This window comes from Dipodomys spectabilis, unplaced genomic scaffold, assembly GCF_019054845.1.
Source record: "Dipodomys spectabilis isolate Male_0828 unplaced genomic scaffold, ASM1905484v1 ptg000836l, whole genome shotgun sequence".
NCBI lineage: Eukaryota > Metazoa > Chordata > Mammalia > Rodentia > Heteromyidae > Dipodomys > Dipodomys spectabilis.
This window is the reverse complement of record NW_024871513.1, coordinates 1-16937: the sequence shown is the minus strand read 5'-3', so window position 1 is coordinate 16937 and position 16937 is coordinate 1. Positions and strand designations below refer to the sequence as shown.

The following is a 16937-nucleotide window of genomic DNA, read 5'->3' as shown; positions in this document are numbered from 1 at the left end:
CTCCTCCTCCTCTCCACAGTCCTCCTCCTCTCCAGTCCTCCTCCTCCTCCTCCTCTCCACAGTCCTCCTCCTCCTCCTCTCCAGTCCTCCTCCTCCTCCTCCTCTCCAAGTCCCCCTCCCCCTCCTCCTCCTCCTCTCCACAGTCCCCCTCCTCCTTCTCTCCACAGTCCCCCTCCTCCTCCTCTCCACAGTCCTCCTCCTCCTTCTCTCCACAGTCCCCCTCCTCCTCCTCTCCACAGTCCCCCTCCTCCTCCTCTCCACAGTCCTCCTCCTCTTCCTCCTCCTCCTCCTCTCCACAGTCCTCCTCCTCCTCCTCCTCTCCACAGTCCCCCTCCTCTTCACAGTCCTCCTCCCCCCTCCTCCTCTCCACAGTCCTCCTCCTCCTCCTCTCCACAGTCCCCCTCCTCCTCCTCCTCTCCACAGTCCCCCTCCTCCTCCTCTCCCGAGTACCCCCACCCTGTGCTTTGTCTGGAAGAGGGGTACAAAAATTAACTCTCTAGCTGGACACCGGTGGCTCACGCCTGTCATCCCAGCTACTCAGGAGGCTGAGATCTGAGGATCATGGTTCAGTGCCATACCAGGCACAAAGTCCGTGAGACACTGATCTCCTAAACCACTAGAAAACCAGAAGTGGAGCTGTGGCTCAAGTGGTAGAGTGCTTGCCTTGAGCTGAAGAGTGTAGGGACAGCACCCAGGCCCTGAGTTCAAGCCCCATGACTGACCAAAAGAAAAAGAAAAAGCAATTAACTCTCTGGGTGTCTCCCCTGGTATGTGTTCATTCATCATGGATCACTCCATTTAGAATTCCTAGATGTTTATTTTTTGCATGGCTGTGTGCATGTGTGCTGGTCCTAGGGCTTGAACTCAGGGCCTGGGTGCTGTTGTGAGCTCTTTTGCTCAAGGCTGGTGCTCTACCACTTGAGCCACAGCCCCACTTCCAGTTTCCTGGTGCTTTGAGATAAGAATCTCACAGCCCTCCCAGCCAGGGCTGGTTTTGAACCTTAATCCTCAGATTTCAGCCTCCTGAGTAGCCAGGCATGAGCCACTGGTGCCCAACTTTAATATCCAGTCTTGAAGGCTGTGTGGTTAAGATAGGAATCTTACGAAGTTGTATCAAACAGTCTCTCTGAGATGTTAGTCAAGAAACTCAATTATAAGCAGCTATTTTAAATTTAAATTCTTTAAAACAAGCCAGGTGTCGGTGGCTCATTCCTGTAATCTCAGCTGCTCAGGAGCTCAGGCCTGGGCAGGAAGGTTCATAAGACTCTCCTCCAGATAACTATCAAAAGGCCAGAAGTGGAAGTGTGGCCACAGTGCCAGCCTTGTGGGGCAAAGCTAAGCAACAGCACTCAAGGCCTGAGTTCCAGCTTAGTATTGTTACTGGAAGAAAGAAAGAAAGACGAAGAGATAAATGTATTCTAACAGTAAGACCTGTGTGTGTGTGCGTGCATGCGTGCGTGTGAGCACGTGTGTGTGCGTGTGAGCACGCGTGCCTGGACGCTGCCCCTGAGCTTTCTCACTCATAGCTGGTGCTCTACCACTTGAACCACACCTCCACTTACAGATTTTTCCTGGTTCGTTGGAGATACGAGTCTCATGGACTTTTGGCTGGTGAACCATGATCCTCAGATCAGCCTCCTGGGTAGTTAGGGTGACAGGCGTGAGCCACAGGCACCAGGCACCCAGTGTTTTGTTTGTTTGTTTATCTTACTGAAGGCTGCAGACTTGAATGTGTATGAATGTGCAGGGTGAGTTAGAGCTGACTGGGTTCGAGTTTGCCTGAAAAGCTTTGTGGTAAACGGGGCAGAGCGAAGTTACTGCCGAGCCTTCCCTGGCTCGTGGCCCTCACCGCAGTGCGATGGAGACATCCCGGAGCTTACTGAATCCGTTCAGCCAGTTAACTGAGTAAATCCTCACATTAAAAACACAAGTAAACAAACAGACAACCACGAGGCCAGGCGCAGTGGCTCATGCCTGTAATCCTAGCCATTCAGGAAGCTGATATCTGAGGATTATAGTTCCAAGCCAATTGGAAAGGCAAGTCTAAAGGACTCTTCTCTCCAGTTAACCAACCAAAAGCCAGTCAGGGAGGTGTGGCTCAAATGGTAGAGCACCAGAGAAGCCAAGCAAGAGTGCAAGGCTCTGTACTGGTGTGTACGTGTGTGTGTGCACGCGTATACACACACACTGACAATGGCATTCGCATCTAGGACAAAGAACAAGAATTAGAGCAGCTGACCAAAGAGTTGCGGCAGGTGAACCTCCAGCAATTCATCCAGCAGACGGGCACCAAAGTCACCGTGCTCCCGGCCGAGCCCACCGAGGTTGAGGCCCCCCAGGACGTCGAGAGGGGTAAGGCCTTTGCAGATAGATAAACCGAGCGGAACTCTCAACAGAGGGAACATTATTTCACCATCCAGAGTGGACGTCCTCTTTGGTCCCAGTCCTGGGGCTTGAACTCACAGCCTACATTCTATCCCTGAGCTTTGCTGCTCCAGGCTGGTGTTCTACCACTTGAGCCGCAACCCCACTTGCACCTTTTGGCTGGTTAGAGATAAAGAGTCCCATGGACTTTCCTGACTCAGCTGGCTCTGAACCGTGATCCTCAAATCGTAGCCACGTGAGCAGCCGGGATTACCGGCACCCAGCTGAAATGCATCTTTTTGATAATGCCATGGACTGATCCTGTATTACCAAAGCCGGCTTGTCCACTATTGGGTGTTCCCTCGCAGCAGCAGATGCAGCTCCCGCCCCCAAGGCCCCCAGGAGGGAGTCAGAGGCCCCGAGGCCGGAGCTAAACCGTGTGGTTCTTTTGCTAAGATTCTTCCATGTGAGCAGGGGCACCAGTAATTGTCTTTCTTTCCTATTTAGAGACACCGTTTCAGGCCGGGTCCCTGAAGCGACCCAGTTCATCTCGACAGCTCCCTGGCAATCTCCGCATTCTGCAGAGCCCTCTCTCTTCGGGCTTTAACCCTGAAGGCATCTATGTATAACAGCAGGGGTAGAGAACGAGCCAATAAAGGTGCCCAGGACTGAGAACTTCCTCCTTTTTCATTCGTACAACGACCATCCAGGGGATTGCGTTTGCTGACCTGCCGCCCGCCCACCCTGTCTTTATTTCTCTCCTCAACTGCATTTCGCGTGGAGCCATACTCTGTGCACTGATGTTCAAAAACAAAGAAAGTATTTCCTCCAATCAACAGTATTGACATTTTTGTCCAGCAGCTGTAATGTAAAGCTTTTTATTATCATTTATTTTATATTATTATTATTTGTAGCATTTTTAAGAGCATTAGTGAAGTCTACTACATGTATACATAAATTGTGAGTTAAGAAGTAAAAGAGAAATACATGAGCGATGTAAGTTTAATTTATTCCATAGAACCGATCAGTGTGTGAATGTTTCTGTTTTAATACTCATTACTGGTCCCGTGACTTCATTATGTTAAATACTGTATGATTTATGCAAGATTCCGTCCGGTGTGGTTATCTTACAGATGCTGCGTGCTCAGCATCCAGACTGAACGCCATAGAACCTTTGCTTGTGTTTTATGAATCTCTGAATCTGCAGTCACTGCCTCATTTGCTGACGTCATTCACATGTTTTAGTTTGTGTGTGTGTGTGTGTGTACTAAGTCTTGAACCCAGCGCCTCCTGCTCTCCCTTGGCTTTGTTTGCTCAAGACTAGCACTACCACTTGAGCCATACCTCCAGCTTTTTTTCCCAGTGAAATTCATTGGAGAGAAGAGTCTGGCTCACAGATGTTCCTTCCCAGGCTGGCTTTGAACTGGGATCCTCGACAGGCGTGAGCCACCGGCACCAACTGCAGATTCCTTTTCCATCGGGGATGTAAGTTTTCCTTTTCTGTAGCTCCCAATGTAGAAATCACCACACAACATTTTAAATATGTTTCTCATGAGTAAATTTGTATATGAAAAAGGGTTTTCAAGTCTTTCCTATGCTGTTGAACAAAAATGTAAAATGTTGACTATCTCTCCAGAAAAGCATGGAGTTTTTCTAATACTTTTGTGGTTTGTTTCAGCCCTGTTTTTACCTTTTCTTTCACTGATCCTCAGAATTAACATAAAATGTGAGTTGCATATCGCTGAGGAACAGATTAGCATACTTTAGGAATAGTGCTTCAAATGATGTATTTTAAAACAATTTACTTATATTTGGGTGTTTGTTTTTTGGTATAGACACCCCAAGTAAGTAATGGCTTGCAAATAATTTATATTACCAACAAGTGTGTTTTCTCTGGTCAGTGAGACAAAGGGGAGATTAGATTTAGATACTCTCTTTTTGATAGAAGTCAAGAGTATGTTTTTAAGTTGACTTTTATAAAAGACAGTGATCGCTACTTATACATATATCATTTTATTTATAAAACCAAAAATGATGACTTAGGTAACATTCACAAATAACATTTAGACACCTTTTGCCAGATAGCTCTCAGCCATTGCTCCATCCCTCTGATCAGATTTGGTACTGATAATTAAGATATGTATCTAAAATGTTCAAGTTCTGAAGAAAATTCACGTTTTCTATTAATTACATGCCATGAAATAAATGTAGATCTATAGAGTAATGCCCTGGCAACTATAAAGAGAGAAATATCTTATGCATGGAAGGCAGCTATGGGCATTTGAACATATTTGACTTTGTTTTGGCTTCATTGAATGCTGGGTATGTATGCTGCTTAATTTAGATTTCCTATGAAAAATTGTTAAGAATGGCTAGGGAATATATAGAGAAGCTTCTAGAAAATGGAAAGTCATACCTTGTGGCCTTTTTCTCATCCAGATAGTGGTCTGAAAATACAATCCTTTTGAGGTTCTAGAGTTACTGATTTGGCCGTTGAGCTGCTTTGCAAAGAACTGAGAGATTAATAATTTTTACATAAATAACTATTGCCTGTAACCACCTGCTCTTGATTTGTAGTAGTTATTTCATATCTATATATATGTAAAAAAAGGAGCTAATTCAAACTCAGAGTACTTTATAGCTTTTGTGATGAGCGACGTATACCCACGATATGCCTTATTTTTAGGGTCCCATGCATCCTATATAACTCATTTTATGGCTTTTCAGAGAATTTGAGACCTTATTCACAAAGAAAAAACACCAAAACGCTTTATAAAAGTCAATGGCATTCCCTTGACATCCAGATGTTAAATCAGAGGTATGTCAAACTTCACAGTTAGAAATTGCCAAGAAATCTTGGAGTGCCGTATGTCCGTCAGTTACCGTGAGTTAGATGGACTCAAGTAGAGGAATCATGCTAAGGAAAACCACACGCATCCTCCTATCACGAATCCTGAGTTTCCCGTCACAGTTCTCTTTTCTTTTTTCCTGTGCCAGTGCTGGGACTTGAAGTCAGAGCTGGGCGCGCTGTCCCTTACCATTTTTCACTCAAGGCTGGGTTCAGCCAGTTGAGCCACAGCTCCACTTCCAGCTTTTTGCTGGTTCACTGGAGATGAGAGTCTCGCAGACTTTCCCGCTGAGTCTTGACTTTGAACTGCAGTCCTCAGATCTCAGCCGTCTGTGTAGCTGGGCTTCCAGGAGTAAGCCACTTGCCTGGCTCGTCATCAGAATTTATAAGCTGCCAAAATCATCTCTGTGGACCTAAATAACAGAAATGGGACTCTGTGGGTGCGAGGCTGTGTAGAGGTGAACTGATGAGCTCATCGAGAAGCTGTACTTTTTAACCAGTTCTTACCTAAGTAAGGGATATTTTCTAAATCCTTTTTTTTAATCAAAAAAGTAACTTCTGTAGGGACAACTTCAAAGCATTTTAGTCTGGGATCCTTTTTACCTGTTGGGAATACTAATGAATTAATTTGTCACCTACGGGCAGCACCGCAGCAGGTGATGGCACACAGAACTATAAGAAATCATTTTTTTCTGTGTGCCGGGACTAGAGCTTGAACTCTCACTTGGCTTTTGGCCTCAAGACTGGCATTCTACCATTTGAGCCACAGCTCCACTTTTGGCTTTTTGGTGGTTCATTGGAGATGATAAGAATCTCACGGACTTTCCTGTCCAGGCTGGCTTTGAATCATGATCCTCAGATCTCAGCCTCCTGAGTAGCTACAGTTGCCTGGCTTCAAAGATGCCATTTTTAGGTCTAAGGGAATATTCAGGTTCTAAATAATAAATTAGATTGCAAATTTTTGTAGGAATTTTTTTTACTTTACACTGCAGGTTGTTTTACAGGTTTTCTACAACTATTATATTTAAAAATAGTTCTTCCTCGCCAAGGAATAATTTAAATATTGGTCCTTTTTTTCCCTTGAGTATCCTCTTCCTCTGCGAATGATATGTGGCAGATTACCTCAGTTTTTCATTTTTTTTGTGAGATATTTTGGATAGTCAGCATTTTTTTTGTCTTGATGGACAGGACATTTTTCTTTGTATGTGAAATATTAGTGTTAATATACCTTGCTCTAAATTGCCAACATCCATGAGAAAAATTGTCAATTCTTGTACTTACAAACCAGAGCTAAAACAAGACTGTGTGTGTGTGTGTATATATATATATATATATATATATATATATATAAATAAATCACAGTAAAAATAATGAAATTTACATTATGAAGCGTGAAGCATAGCAACGGTAAACAAATGAGCACTTGTCTCGAGTCAGATGAAAAGATATTCCTGTGTCCAAATAGCTTTCTTTGTGAATAAAATGGTCTTTAGAGAATAGAATTCTTTCTTTTCAATGCCACTTCTGTGAATGAATGAATGAATGAATGAATACCTTTCCAAGAAAGAACCACAATGGAAATAATATGGAAAAGGCAAATGCTTACGTCTCCAGCCTGCCAAGGGTGTGGACAAATGAACCAGTGAAGTACAGATTGTACATTGCCTTAATTTATGTGTCAGTAATGAATGACATTGTGTATGTTCCCGCTTCTGCCTAAAATTGTTATCAGTCTCCATTATACTAAAGTGTAGCTCATAGTACTTTTATATGATGTCAGGGTTTTGTTGTTTTTGTTTAAGTTGCATGTATAGACTGTTTGCCACATTATTTTTTTTTTAATTTGCAAGCTGTGTCAGAAGTCATATGTACCTGTGGCCGTTGTTAATGCTTTCCAGTCCCCAAAAAGCTTTTGATGCCAGGATTTAGAATGCATGGAAGCAGCAAGGATCTCTTCTTTCCAATGCATTTTTTATATTTTTAGAAGCCAAATAAATGCAGATATTTAGTATACTAATTGTATTAAACCAGCAGAATTATTTAAGGCAATAAAGTATAGACATATTGGGGGGAGGGGAAAGAGGAAAAAAAAATATATCTATATCTATATAGGTTTACAGGTAGACATAAGAGCCCTAAATCATTTCTCCTTTCTTTCTTGGTTGACCTTACAAAGATTTGAGCTGCAACAAGCTTTTAGCAGCAGATTACCATGGTTCATTTAGTGTAGACCAGAAATACGCTTTTAGTACACCTTGCGTTCGTAATAAACCTATTTCTGTAATACGTACCATATGGAATTATTTCTTTCTGACTTTCCATTTCAAAATGTCTATTTTCTGATTATTTTACGAGCTGTACAGCAGAAGATCGGTATTTGCCCAAATAATAAATTTTCGGGATCTACTTGTTGGGTGTGGTGTGCTTTTCTGCCCTGGAGACCACGTCAGAGAACAGGTCTACCTATCAATGACGCAGATTTACGTTTTGCTAATTACTTGTAACTCATACAGGGAAGATTCACTGTTAGCACCTGAAGAATTATCCAGTGCTCAGGAAGACGATGCTTAAGGAACTGGTAGTTTCCACAAATCCTCCTTTTCTCTTTCTCTACTCTCAGGGAAAACCTTCCCTAGTTTTTCAAAAATCCAGTCAAAATACTGATCTTTGAAATGTTTTAAAGTAGCCAAGCACTGGTGGCTCACGTCTGAAATCCTGGCTACTCAGGAGGCTGAGAACCGAGGATCATGGTTTGAAGCCAGCCCCAGCAGGAAAGCCCATGAGACTTACCGCCAGTAAACCACCAGAAAACCAGAAATGGAGCTCAAGTGGTAGAGCACCAGCCTTGAGTGAAAGAGCTCAGAGACAGCGCCCAGGCCCTGAGTTCAAAGTCCCACCCTTGACAAAACAAATCCCAGAAGAAAAATGTAGAGTTTAACTAATATTTGATTAAAATGAGGTGGTTTCTGTTGGGGGGGGGGGCGGGGGGCAGAGCTTAGAAATACCCCAGAGGTAACTGGAAAGTCCCGTTCAGCTCCACAGGCATGGACCAGATTCACGTGTGCTGATTGCTGGACACGCAGAAATGGCCAGAAACCCAAATAGCGGATCCCAGGGCCAGGCAGGTAGCTCACCTCTGTAATCCCTGTTTATCAGAAGTCTGAGGTCTGCGGTTCACTGGGGCTGTTGGACAGCTTTGACGGGCCCAGCCCTGAACGTACACATCTTACGTCGTAGAATATGCTGAGGAGAAAAGAAATAGATCTAAGAAGGAACCGGGAAGTGTGAGTGCTGGGGGAGGTGTTGGCATTTTATATATTGGCTGGAGAGGGCCTCGTAAGGGACTAGTGAGGTCTGACAGGGCCCTGCCCAGGAGGAGGGGAGGTGCTCCCAGAGCCCACTGGCCCAGAGCCTCGGGAGTCAGGCTTCTGATGCTAGGCAACATCCTCAGGATGCTTAAGCCAGAAACCCCTCTAACTCAGCACTTTGCTCAGACCTCAGAGCACTCCGGAGGGAGCTGTGTCAAACTTAATAAACTCACGCCTGGAATCCCAGCTACCCAGGAGGCTGAGATCCGAGGATCAGGGCTGGATGCTAGCTTGGGCAGGAAAGTTCACGAGACTTCAATCACCAGTATACACACACACACACACACACACACATGCTTATAGAAGTCTCCCCTCAGCCCTACTCAACAATAACCAGTACACACACACACACACACACACACACACACACACACACACTAGCTTATAGAAGTCTCCCCTCAGCCCTACTCTAACAATAACCAAGTCAGTGAGTCAGCCAATGGACCCAAATTTCTGCTGACAGACACATGGGTGAGTGCCACAATTATTTTATGGTAAATTCTTGTTGCTTTTTTGTCATTGTAAAGGTGGTGTGCAGAGGTGACAGTTACGTAAGTCAGGTAGAGTCCATTTCTTCTTGGACAATGTCCCCCTTCCCCGGCGCTCTCCCATCCCCACCCACACGCTGTAGAGCTCATGTTCCACATCGTGTCCAGTGAGGACCACAGCCACATTGGTCCAACCATTTGTCCTCCATTTCTGTCTCCCTCACCCTCCCAAAGACAGACCAAAACAAAAACAAAAACAGCAACGAAGAAAAAAAAACACCTCGTTCCCATTTCCGGGAGTTGATTTCAATAACTACTGTCTTATATGGTCAAAGGCACACAGACATCTGGGCTTTGGCTCTCTCCGGTGAGTTCCCTCCTCTGGCCTCACTGTGTGTAATGTCTAGACCCTACATTTCCTCATGTATCTCCTGTCTAGGCACGCATGTTCAGGCATGCTGGAACATTATTCAGCTCTAAGATGGGAGGCTGTGGGGCAATCTCTTACGCTAGGAAATGGTTAGAGTACCTTTTACGTCAGCAGAGTCATCTGCCCTCGCTGGGGTGGGTCATAGCCAGTCAGCGGGAGGCCATCAGCAAGCATCTGGATGTGAGCTTCTCCGGCCTGCGGGCTGCCAGCTAGAGCCTCACCTCCTCCTCGGTGAAGCTTTCTGCCCCAGGTGCTCAGCCACCCCGGCCTCCACCTGTCGAAAGCATGGCTATAGCAAGATTCATTCACTGTGAAGGGGAGAGACACCAGAACCTGTTGCCTGAGAAAAATCCAGATTGAAAAGTTGGGATTGCTGATCAGGCGCCAGGGCTCACGCCTGTCATCCCAGCAACTCGGGAGGCTGAGATCTGAGGATGGAGGTCTGCGGCCAGCCCAGGCAGGAGAGCCTGGGGAAACTTATCTGCAATCAGGCACCCAAAAGCCGGAAGCAGAGCTGTGGTTCCGGTGGTAAAGTGTCAGCCTGTGCAGGAAAGGTTAAAGGAAAGTGAGGGGCCCTGAGTTCAAGCCCCAGTCCTGACAGAAACAAAAAGGAAGCAAGGAAGCCTGCGGGTGAGCAGTCGCTTGGGGGGGAGAGTGGTAGCACTGGGGAGGCGTCCACGTGTGGAGGCTTGAGGACGACATAAAAGCTTAGGAGTCCCACTGCACCTTGTGGAGAAAACAAACAGAACGAGACACGGAGGAGCGAAAAGACTGACGGAGGAAGAATGAATGAAAAAAAGGGATAGGCGAACAGAGGACCAGATGAGAAGAGGACCATGAGTGAAGAGATGGATGAAAAGTGGAGGAATGAAAAGACGGGATGAATGAAAAGATGAAGGGGTGAAGAGAGGGATGGATGAAAAATCAATGAAAAGACAATGACTCGATGCATCCACAAATGAACAGATGAAAAGCAATGAACGTATACAAGTAGTGAATGAATATATGGATGAAAAATGGAGGAATGAAAAGACGGACAGATAAAAAGATGAGCACAGGAGTGACAAGATGGATGGATGGACGGGTGATGGATGAACAAAAAGATGGACGAAATCCCCTCCTGCACATGAGAAGATGGTCTTTACCCAGTCAGGTCCCTGACAAGCAACTCAACAGCCCCGGGACCACGGCTTAGAGGCAGAGCGCAGGCGTGCACACGCCCGTCTGATTCTCAGACCTGGAGCCGGGGCTCCAGGGGAAGAGCACTAGCCTCGGGCAAAAGCAGCTCAGAGAGGAGGGAGGGGGAGGAAGAGGAGGGAGGGAAGGGGAAGGAGGAAGGGAGGGTAGGAAGAAAGAAAGGAAGGGAAGAGGAGCGGGAAGACGGAAGGAAGGGAGGGGGAAAAGAAAGAAAGGAAGAAAAAAGAAAGGGAGAGAGTGGAGGGAGGGAGGAATGGAGGAGGGAGGGAGGAGGGAGGAAGGAAGGGAAGAAGGGAGGAAGTAAAAGAAGGAAAGCAGCGGGGGGCGCCAGTGGCTCCCGCCTGTCATCCCAGCTGCGCAGGAGGCTGAGATCTGAGGATCGTGGTTCAAAGCCAGCCTGGGCAGGAAAGTCTGTGAGACTCTGATCTCCAATAAACCAGCCGAAAACCAGAAGTGGGGCTGTGGCTCAAGCGGTGGAGTGCCAGCCTTGAGCTGAAGAGCTGAGGGATGGCGCCCAGGCCCAGAGTTCAAGCCCCACGACCGACAAAAAGAAGGGGGGAGGGAGAAAGAAAGGAAGAAAAGGAAGAGAAGGGAATGAGGGTGAGAAGAAAGGAAGGAGAGGAAGACACCCGAAGAGCCGCCCGCCGCGGTGGACGCGTCCTGCTGTGCGGACCAGGGCGTCTTCACCAGTGTGGGGTGGGCACCAGCCGGACGGGCCCGGGGTGGCCGGGGGGGGGGGGCACCAGCCGGACGGGCCCGGGGTGGCCAGGGGTCGGGGCACCAGCTGGACGGGCCCGGGGTGACCGGGGGGGGGCACCAGCTGGACGGGCCCGGGGTGGCCAGGGGTCGGGGCACCAGCTGGACGGGCCCGGGGTGGCCAGGGGGTGGACGCCAGCTGGACGGGCCCGGGGTGGCCAGGGGTCGGGGCACCAGCCGGACGGGCCCGGGGTGGCCAGGGGGTGGATGCCAGCTGGACAGGCCCAGGGTGGCCAGGGGTCAGGGCGGGTCCCCTCCTGGCCCTTGAGTGACAACAGCACAACGCACACACACGCGTGCGCACACATACACATGTGCATACACGCATGCACACACACGCACAGGAGGCCAAGTGCTCATCTGGAAAGAGTCATGTAATCTCCACGTTATCCGTGCCACTCACAGACGCCTTGCTCACAACGTCTGCAGTGAGGTGCGGCTGTCCACCAGAGGGCAGCCGGCACCAAGCCAGGGCCAGGGGCCAGGCGGGGGGGGGGGGGGGGGGGGAGGGAGGGAGGATGGGGGGGAGGGGGGGGAGGGAGGGAGGACAGGGGGAGGGGGGAGGGAGGGTGAGGGAGGGAGGATGGGGGGAGGGAGGGTGAGGGAGGGAGGGGGAGGGAGGGAGGGAGGATGGGGGGAGGGAGGGTGAGGGAGGGAGGGAGGGAGGACGGGGGAGGGGGGAGGGAGGGAGGACAGGGGGAGGGGGGAGGGAGGACGGGGGGGGGAGGGGGGAGGGAGGAAGCTGGACAGGGGCTCAGTGGTAGAGCTCTTGCCTAGCATGCATGAAGCCCTGGGTTCGATTCCTCAGCACCACTTGAACAAAAGAAGGTAACCTTGAGCAAAAGAAGCTCAGGGACAGCGCCCAGGCCCTGAGTTCAAGCCCCAGGACCAGAAAAAGAAAAGGAAAAAAAGAGAAGGAATGAAGGAAAGAAGAACTAGAGTGCATATATTTTATTAGCTTACACATGTTAAAATTTTGTGTTGTAAGTTGAGCATTCTTGTATGACATGGACAGACATATAAAACTGGCTAAGGTACATTTTAATTACCTAGTTATCACGTTCATGAACATGACCAAGCACCTACTAGGCATGAGGTGTTTTGTTACACAGTAAACAAACGGTATCTAAATAGTCTCAGAAAGCAACTGGTGCTGGGCTCATGCCTGTCATCCTAGCTACTCAGGAGGCTGAGCTCTGAGAATCACAGTTCAAAGCCAGGAAGATCTGTGAGACTCTTATCTCCTAATTAACAAGGATAAAAAGCAAAGTAGAGGTGTGGCTCAAGTGGTTGAGCACCTTGAGCAAAGAAAAGCCAAGAGAAAGCAAGAAGCCCTGAGTTCAGGTCCTAGTAATGCACACACACAGAAAGAGAGAGATGGAGACTGAGGAAATGGCTTAAGAAAGAGAGAGAGAACGTGTGCGCCAGGAGCTGGTGGCTCATGCCTGTAATCCCAGCTACTCAAGAGACAGATCTGAGGATTGTGATTCAAAGCCAGCCCAAGCAGAAAGCTCCCGAGACTCCAATTAATAACCAAAACAATCTGGAAATGGAGCTGTGGCTCAAGTGGTATAGCACTAGCTTTAAGCAAAGGAAGCTCAGGAACAGGACTCTGGCCTGAGTTCAAGCTATATGACCAGAGAAGCGGGGGGGGGGGGGGGGGGGGTTGTGTAGCTTTGCACATTGTGGTTTGTGTCTGAGCAGCAGGTTGAAGCTCCTGAAGAAATTCTGAATAATCTCATTAGCAAAGCCACTTACGTTCCCTGCTAGCAGCCGCTCACCCAAAAAAGCACGCGGTGCAACCTGCTGGGCCAGGAGCTGAGCCGTGGCAGAGGTTGCTCCCCTTCTCTGTGGGGCACAGAAGTGGGGTCTTCGTCTTTTACCGAGAGCCAGGCTCACAGGATGTGACCTACCAAAGCAGGCCGCTGTGCCCCAGACCGCCCCACCTGCAGGCCTTCCTTCCTCCTAGCCAGCCCGAAGTGCCCCCCGTCCCTGAGCTCGTGCAGAATGACTTGCAAAGACACAAACGCTTTGCTCTCTATCACCGAACCCTCCTACTTCCTCCCCACAGAAGATTCTATTCTCATAGCTCAGTACAGTGGCTCATGCCTGGAATCCCAGCTAGTTGGGAGGCTGAAGTCTGAGGAACCAGGTTCAAAGCCAGTCCTGGGCAGACAAATGGGTGAGATGCTTGTGTCCAGTGAGCCGACAAAAGGCCCACAGCAGAGCTGTGGCTGAAGTGGTAGAACCAGCTTTGAAGGGGTAAAAGCTAAGCAGAGAGTTGGAGCCTTAGTAGGACACTAAATAAGCAATTCAGTAAATAAATAGATAAGTCAACACACAGATAAGTAAGTGCTATCCTCACTAACGTCAGAGGGCCTGGGGCGGCTGAGTGTCTCAGAAGCAGGGCGGTGTGTGAGGGAACTGCTGGGCTGGCCTGACCACCTGTGGTCTCAGCTCAGTACACCAGCAGGAGAGAACTTGCTAGATTCTTCCACCACTCAGAGACCCCAGATGCCAGGCCCAGAAGAGAATCTCCCGGGACAGGCTACTGCACAAGGATTTTACATTTCCCCTTACGAGACTAGGATGTTGGGGACTTGATTTTTTTTCCCCATTTATAAAATGTGATAAAAACCAACCCTGATGTGTGAATGGAAAGCCCTTTGGATAACACTGACAAATAATTTCTAAGTGTTGTTTATAAAATTAACAGAAGTGGGCTGGGAAGGTGGCTCCGTGGTAGAGTGCTCACCAGCAGGCATGAGGCCCTGGGTTCGATTCTCAGCACCACACAGACAGAAAGAGGCAGAAGTGGCGCTGTGGCTCAAGTGGTAGAGCGCTAGCCTTGAACAAAAGAAGCTCAGGGACAGTGCCCAGGCCTTGAGTTCAAGCCCAGGACTGGCAAAATAATAACAACAACAACAACAAAATAAAAGATCAAATTCACACACAATAAAATATGTGTTCAACTTGCTTCCTTATATACACATTTTAAACCTATTTCTTTAGTTAACTTTCTATTGATTTTAATAGATATTTTGATAAATTTTTACTTATTACTTTTTTTTGTTTTTTTTGTTCTGGTCGGTCGTGGGGCCTGACTCTGGGCCTGAGCGCTGTCCCTCAGCTCTCTCTTCAGCTCAAGGCTAGTGCTCTATCACTTGAGCTACAGCTCCACTTCCTTATTACTCCTTTAAAATAAAACTTACTCAAAAATATTGTGAACCCAGGAAGTAAAAAGTAAAACACTTTATTTTTCAGCTACAGAAAAAGTTAATTTTACCAAACTGGGGAGTTTTTTGGTCTGTGTACGGGTCCTGGGCTTGAAGTCAGGGCCTGGGCGCTGTCCCTGAGCTTTTTTACTCAAAGCTAGAGCTGTACCACGGGGGCCATAGTTCCACTTCTAGCTTTTTTGCTGGTTTACTGGAGATAAGTCTTGTGGGTTTTCCTGCTGGGGAGGAGGGGGGGGGTTCTTGGAACTGGGATCCTCAGATCTCAGCCATCAGTAGCTGGGATGACAGGCGTGAGCCACCCACACCTGGCCAATGTGGGGAATGTTTACCTGCTTCCATTATTGGAGACAAACTTGTCATAGAAGAGCCAATCATTTGAAGGAAAAGACAAACCCGTCTTTAAAGGATTTTCTAAATTTCAGGCATGGTGGTAGGCACCAGGGATGCTAAAGGGAGACATGAACCAGAGCTCCATGTGAGTGAGTGTAATTAACGCCCGGGCTCCCCTCGCCGTGGACATTAATACAATAATGATAATAATTAATATGTAACGTCCGTTGCTGTGGACAGGCAGACGCTGTCAGCACAGACGCACTTCCAGGGTGACGTGGGAGCAATGAGACCACGTCCTTTTGGCCCCTCTTTGGCTGCTTTTCCCTGGGCGAGTTAGAGGCCTCTGCTTCACCGTGAGAACGGGAGAGACGGGTGGCGCAGGCCTCCACTGCTGAGACGGCCATGACCTATCATTACTAATAGCTCGAACCGCGATGTTACTTATCGATTGGATGGATTATACGTTAGTATATTAATTACAGATCGCTCGCTGACTAGATGGATTATAACTTGTATAATTACATATCTATATAATTTCTGTATACTATTGATTAGATGGCTATCCATTAGTAATTACAGGTTAGTTACGGATCACTCGCCGGTTATAGCTGACGCAGTATCGGCGCGTATTAACCGCATGTTATCACCGCTCACGTCACTATAATGCACACCGTCGTTATGAATGGTATGTGAATAGTTTTCTGCTGAGGGGCGCCGGGGCCTCGAACCCGGGGCCTCGTGCACGCGCGCTCGGCCGGGCCCTGCCTGCAAACCCCGACCGCCGCGAGGCCCGGATGGACCCTCCCGCGGCATTCCGTCCATTCCCCCCAGCGCGCCGCTCCGCGCAGCAGCCGACCGCCCCGACGCCCCGCCCCGCGGCCCCGCGGCCCGCCCTCAGGAGCGCGCGGAGCCCGTGCGCTTGCGCACCGGCCTGGTCCCCGCCGCCCCGCCGTCTCCGCAACGTAAGCGCGTCCGCTTCCCCGGGTCTTACGCAAAGGGCGCAGAGGAGACTTGCGCACGCGCCGTAGGCCGAGCGTCCGTCCCGTCGTCCCCGCCGTCCCGGCGGTCTCCGTAGTGGGTGCCAGTCACCATGCCAAGGGCTCGGAGGCACCAGTACGCATGCGCGCGGGACCAGGGCTCCTGGGGGCGCGGGGGAGGCCCCCCTCACGCGCACCCCGTCTCAGCGGTCCCCGCAGGGTCCGTACTCGGAGCACGTCGGGCTTCCCCCCGACCCGGGGGCCTGCGCCTGCGCGCTGGCGGCCACCCCCGCTCACGCGCAGCTCAGCGTGCTCGCCGACACGAGCGGACGCACGTGACCGCGCCGCACCCGGCGTTCCCCCCCCCCCGCGTGCGTGGGAGACGCGAGGGGCGGGGAAGGAGAGCCGAAGGGGCGGGCCTCCGGTGACGTCATCCGCAGCCCTGTTGCCAGGCAACCGGAGGATGCGTCTGGCTCCCCGCCCGCGCCGGCGCCCCGATCTCCCCGCCGACGAGCCCGCGCGCGCGCGGAGCCCGGCCCGGTGCTCGCGCACTCCCGCGTCTCCATCGCGGGCGCTGCGTTTCCCGCCCTCCCCTCGCTCTCACGGCCTTTCCTGCCCGGGCTGGCTTCGAACCGCGATCCTCAGATCTCGGCCTCCGGAGGGGACGCAGTGCGGGAAGGATCAGCGACGGAGCAGCGTCTGCTTCGGGTGGGAGCGAGCACTGGGCGGAGCAGCCCGGGCTCCACTGAGCATTTGGAGCGCTCCCTCCCGGGACTTCCTCTGATTGGGGCGCTCCCTCCCGGGACTGCCTCTGATTGGAGCGCTCCCTCCCGGGACTTCCTCTGATTGGAGCGCTCCCTCCCGGGACTTCCTCTGATTGGAGCGCTCCCTCCCGGGACTTCCTCTGATTGGAGCGCTCCTCCCGGGACTGCCTCTGATT

The 16937-nt window shown here is 49.7% G+C and overlaps 1 protein-coding gene and 1 long non-coding RNA gene across 5 annotated transcripts in view; one reads left to right on the top strand and one right to left on the bottom strand.

Annotated features, from left to right (window-relative positions):
- The window catches only part of Rassf8 (Ras association domain family member 8), a 49278-nt gene extending 46245 nt beyond the window's left edge, over window positions 1-3033 (top strand). For all 3 annotated transcript variants that reach the window (XM_042673440.1, XM_042673441.1, XM_042673442.1), the window contains 2 exons: window positions 2211-2352; window positions 2872-3033. In XM_042673440.1, the coding sequence (XP_042529374.1) occupies window positions 2211-2352; window positions 2872-2993 (264 nt within the window). In that variant the 3' untranslated portion in view covers window positions 2994-3033. The remainder of the gene's footprint in view (window positions 1-2210; window positions 2353-2871) is intronic.
- A 1160-nt stretch (window positions 3034-4193) lies between these two features.
- Window positions 4194-16310, bottom strand: LOC122102709. 2 transcript variants are annotated; one of them, XR_006146549.1, is made up of 4 exons: window positions 16012-16310; window positions 9598-9772; window positions 8347-8455; window positions 4194-5625 (listed from the first exon to the last, which is right to left on the bottom strand). It is a non-coding gene; the product is annotated as an uncharacterized LOC122102709 (long non-coding RNA). The 2 variants fall into 2 exon arrangements; XR_006146548.1 differs by lacking the exon at window positions 16012-16310 and having other exon boundaries at window positions 9598-10694.
- Between the last annotated feature and the right edge of the window lie 627 nt (window positions 16311-16937).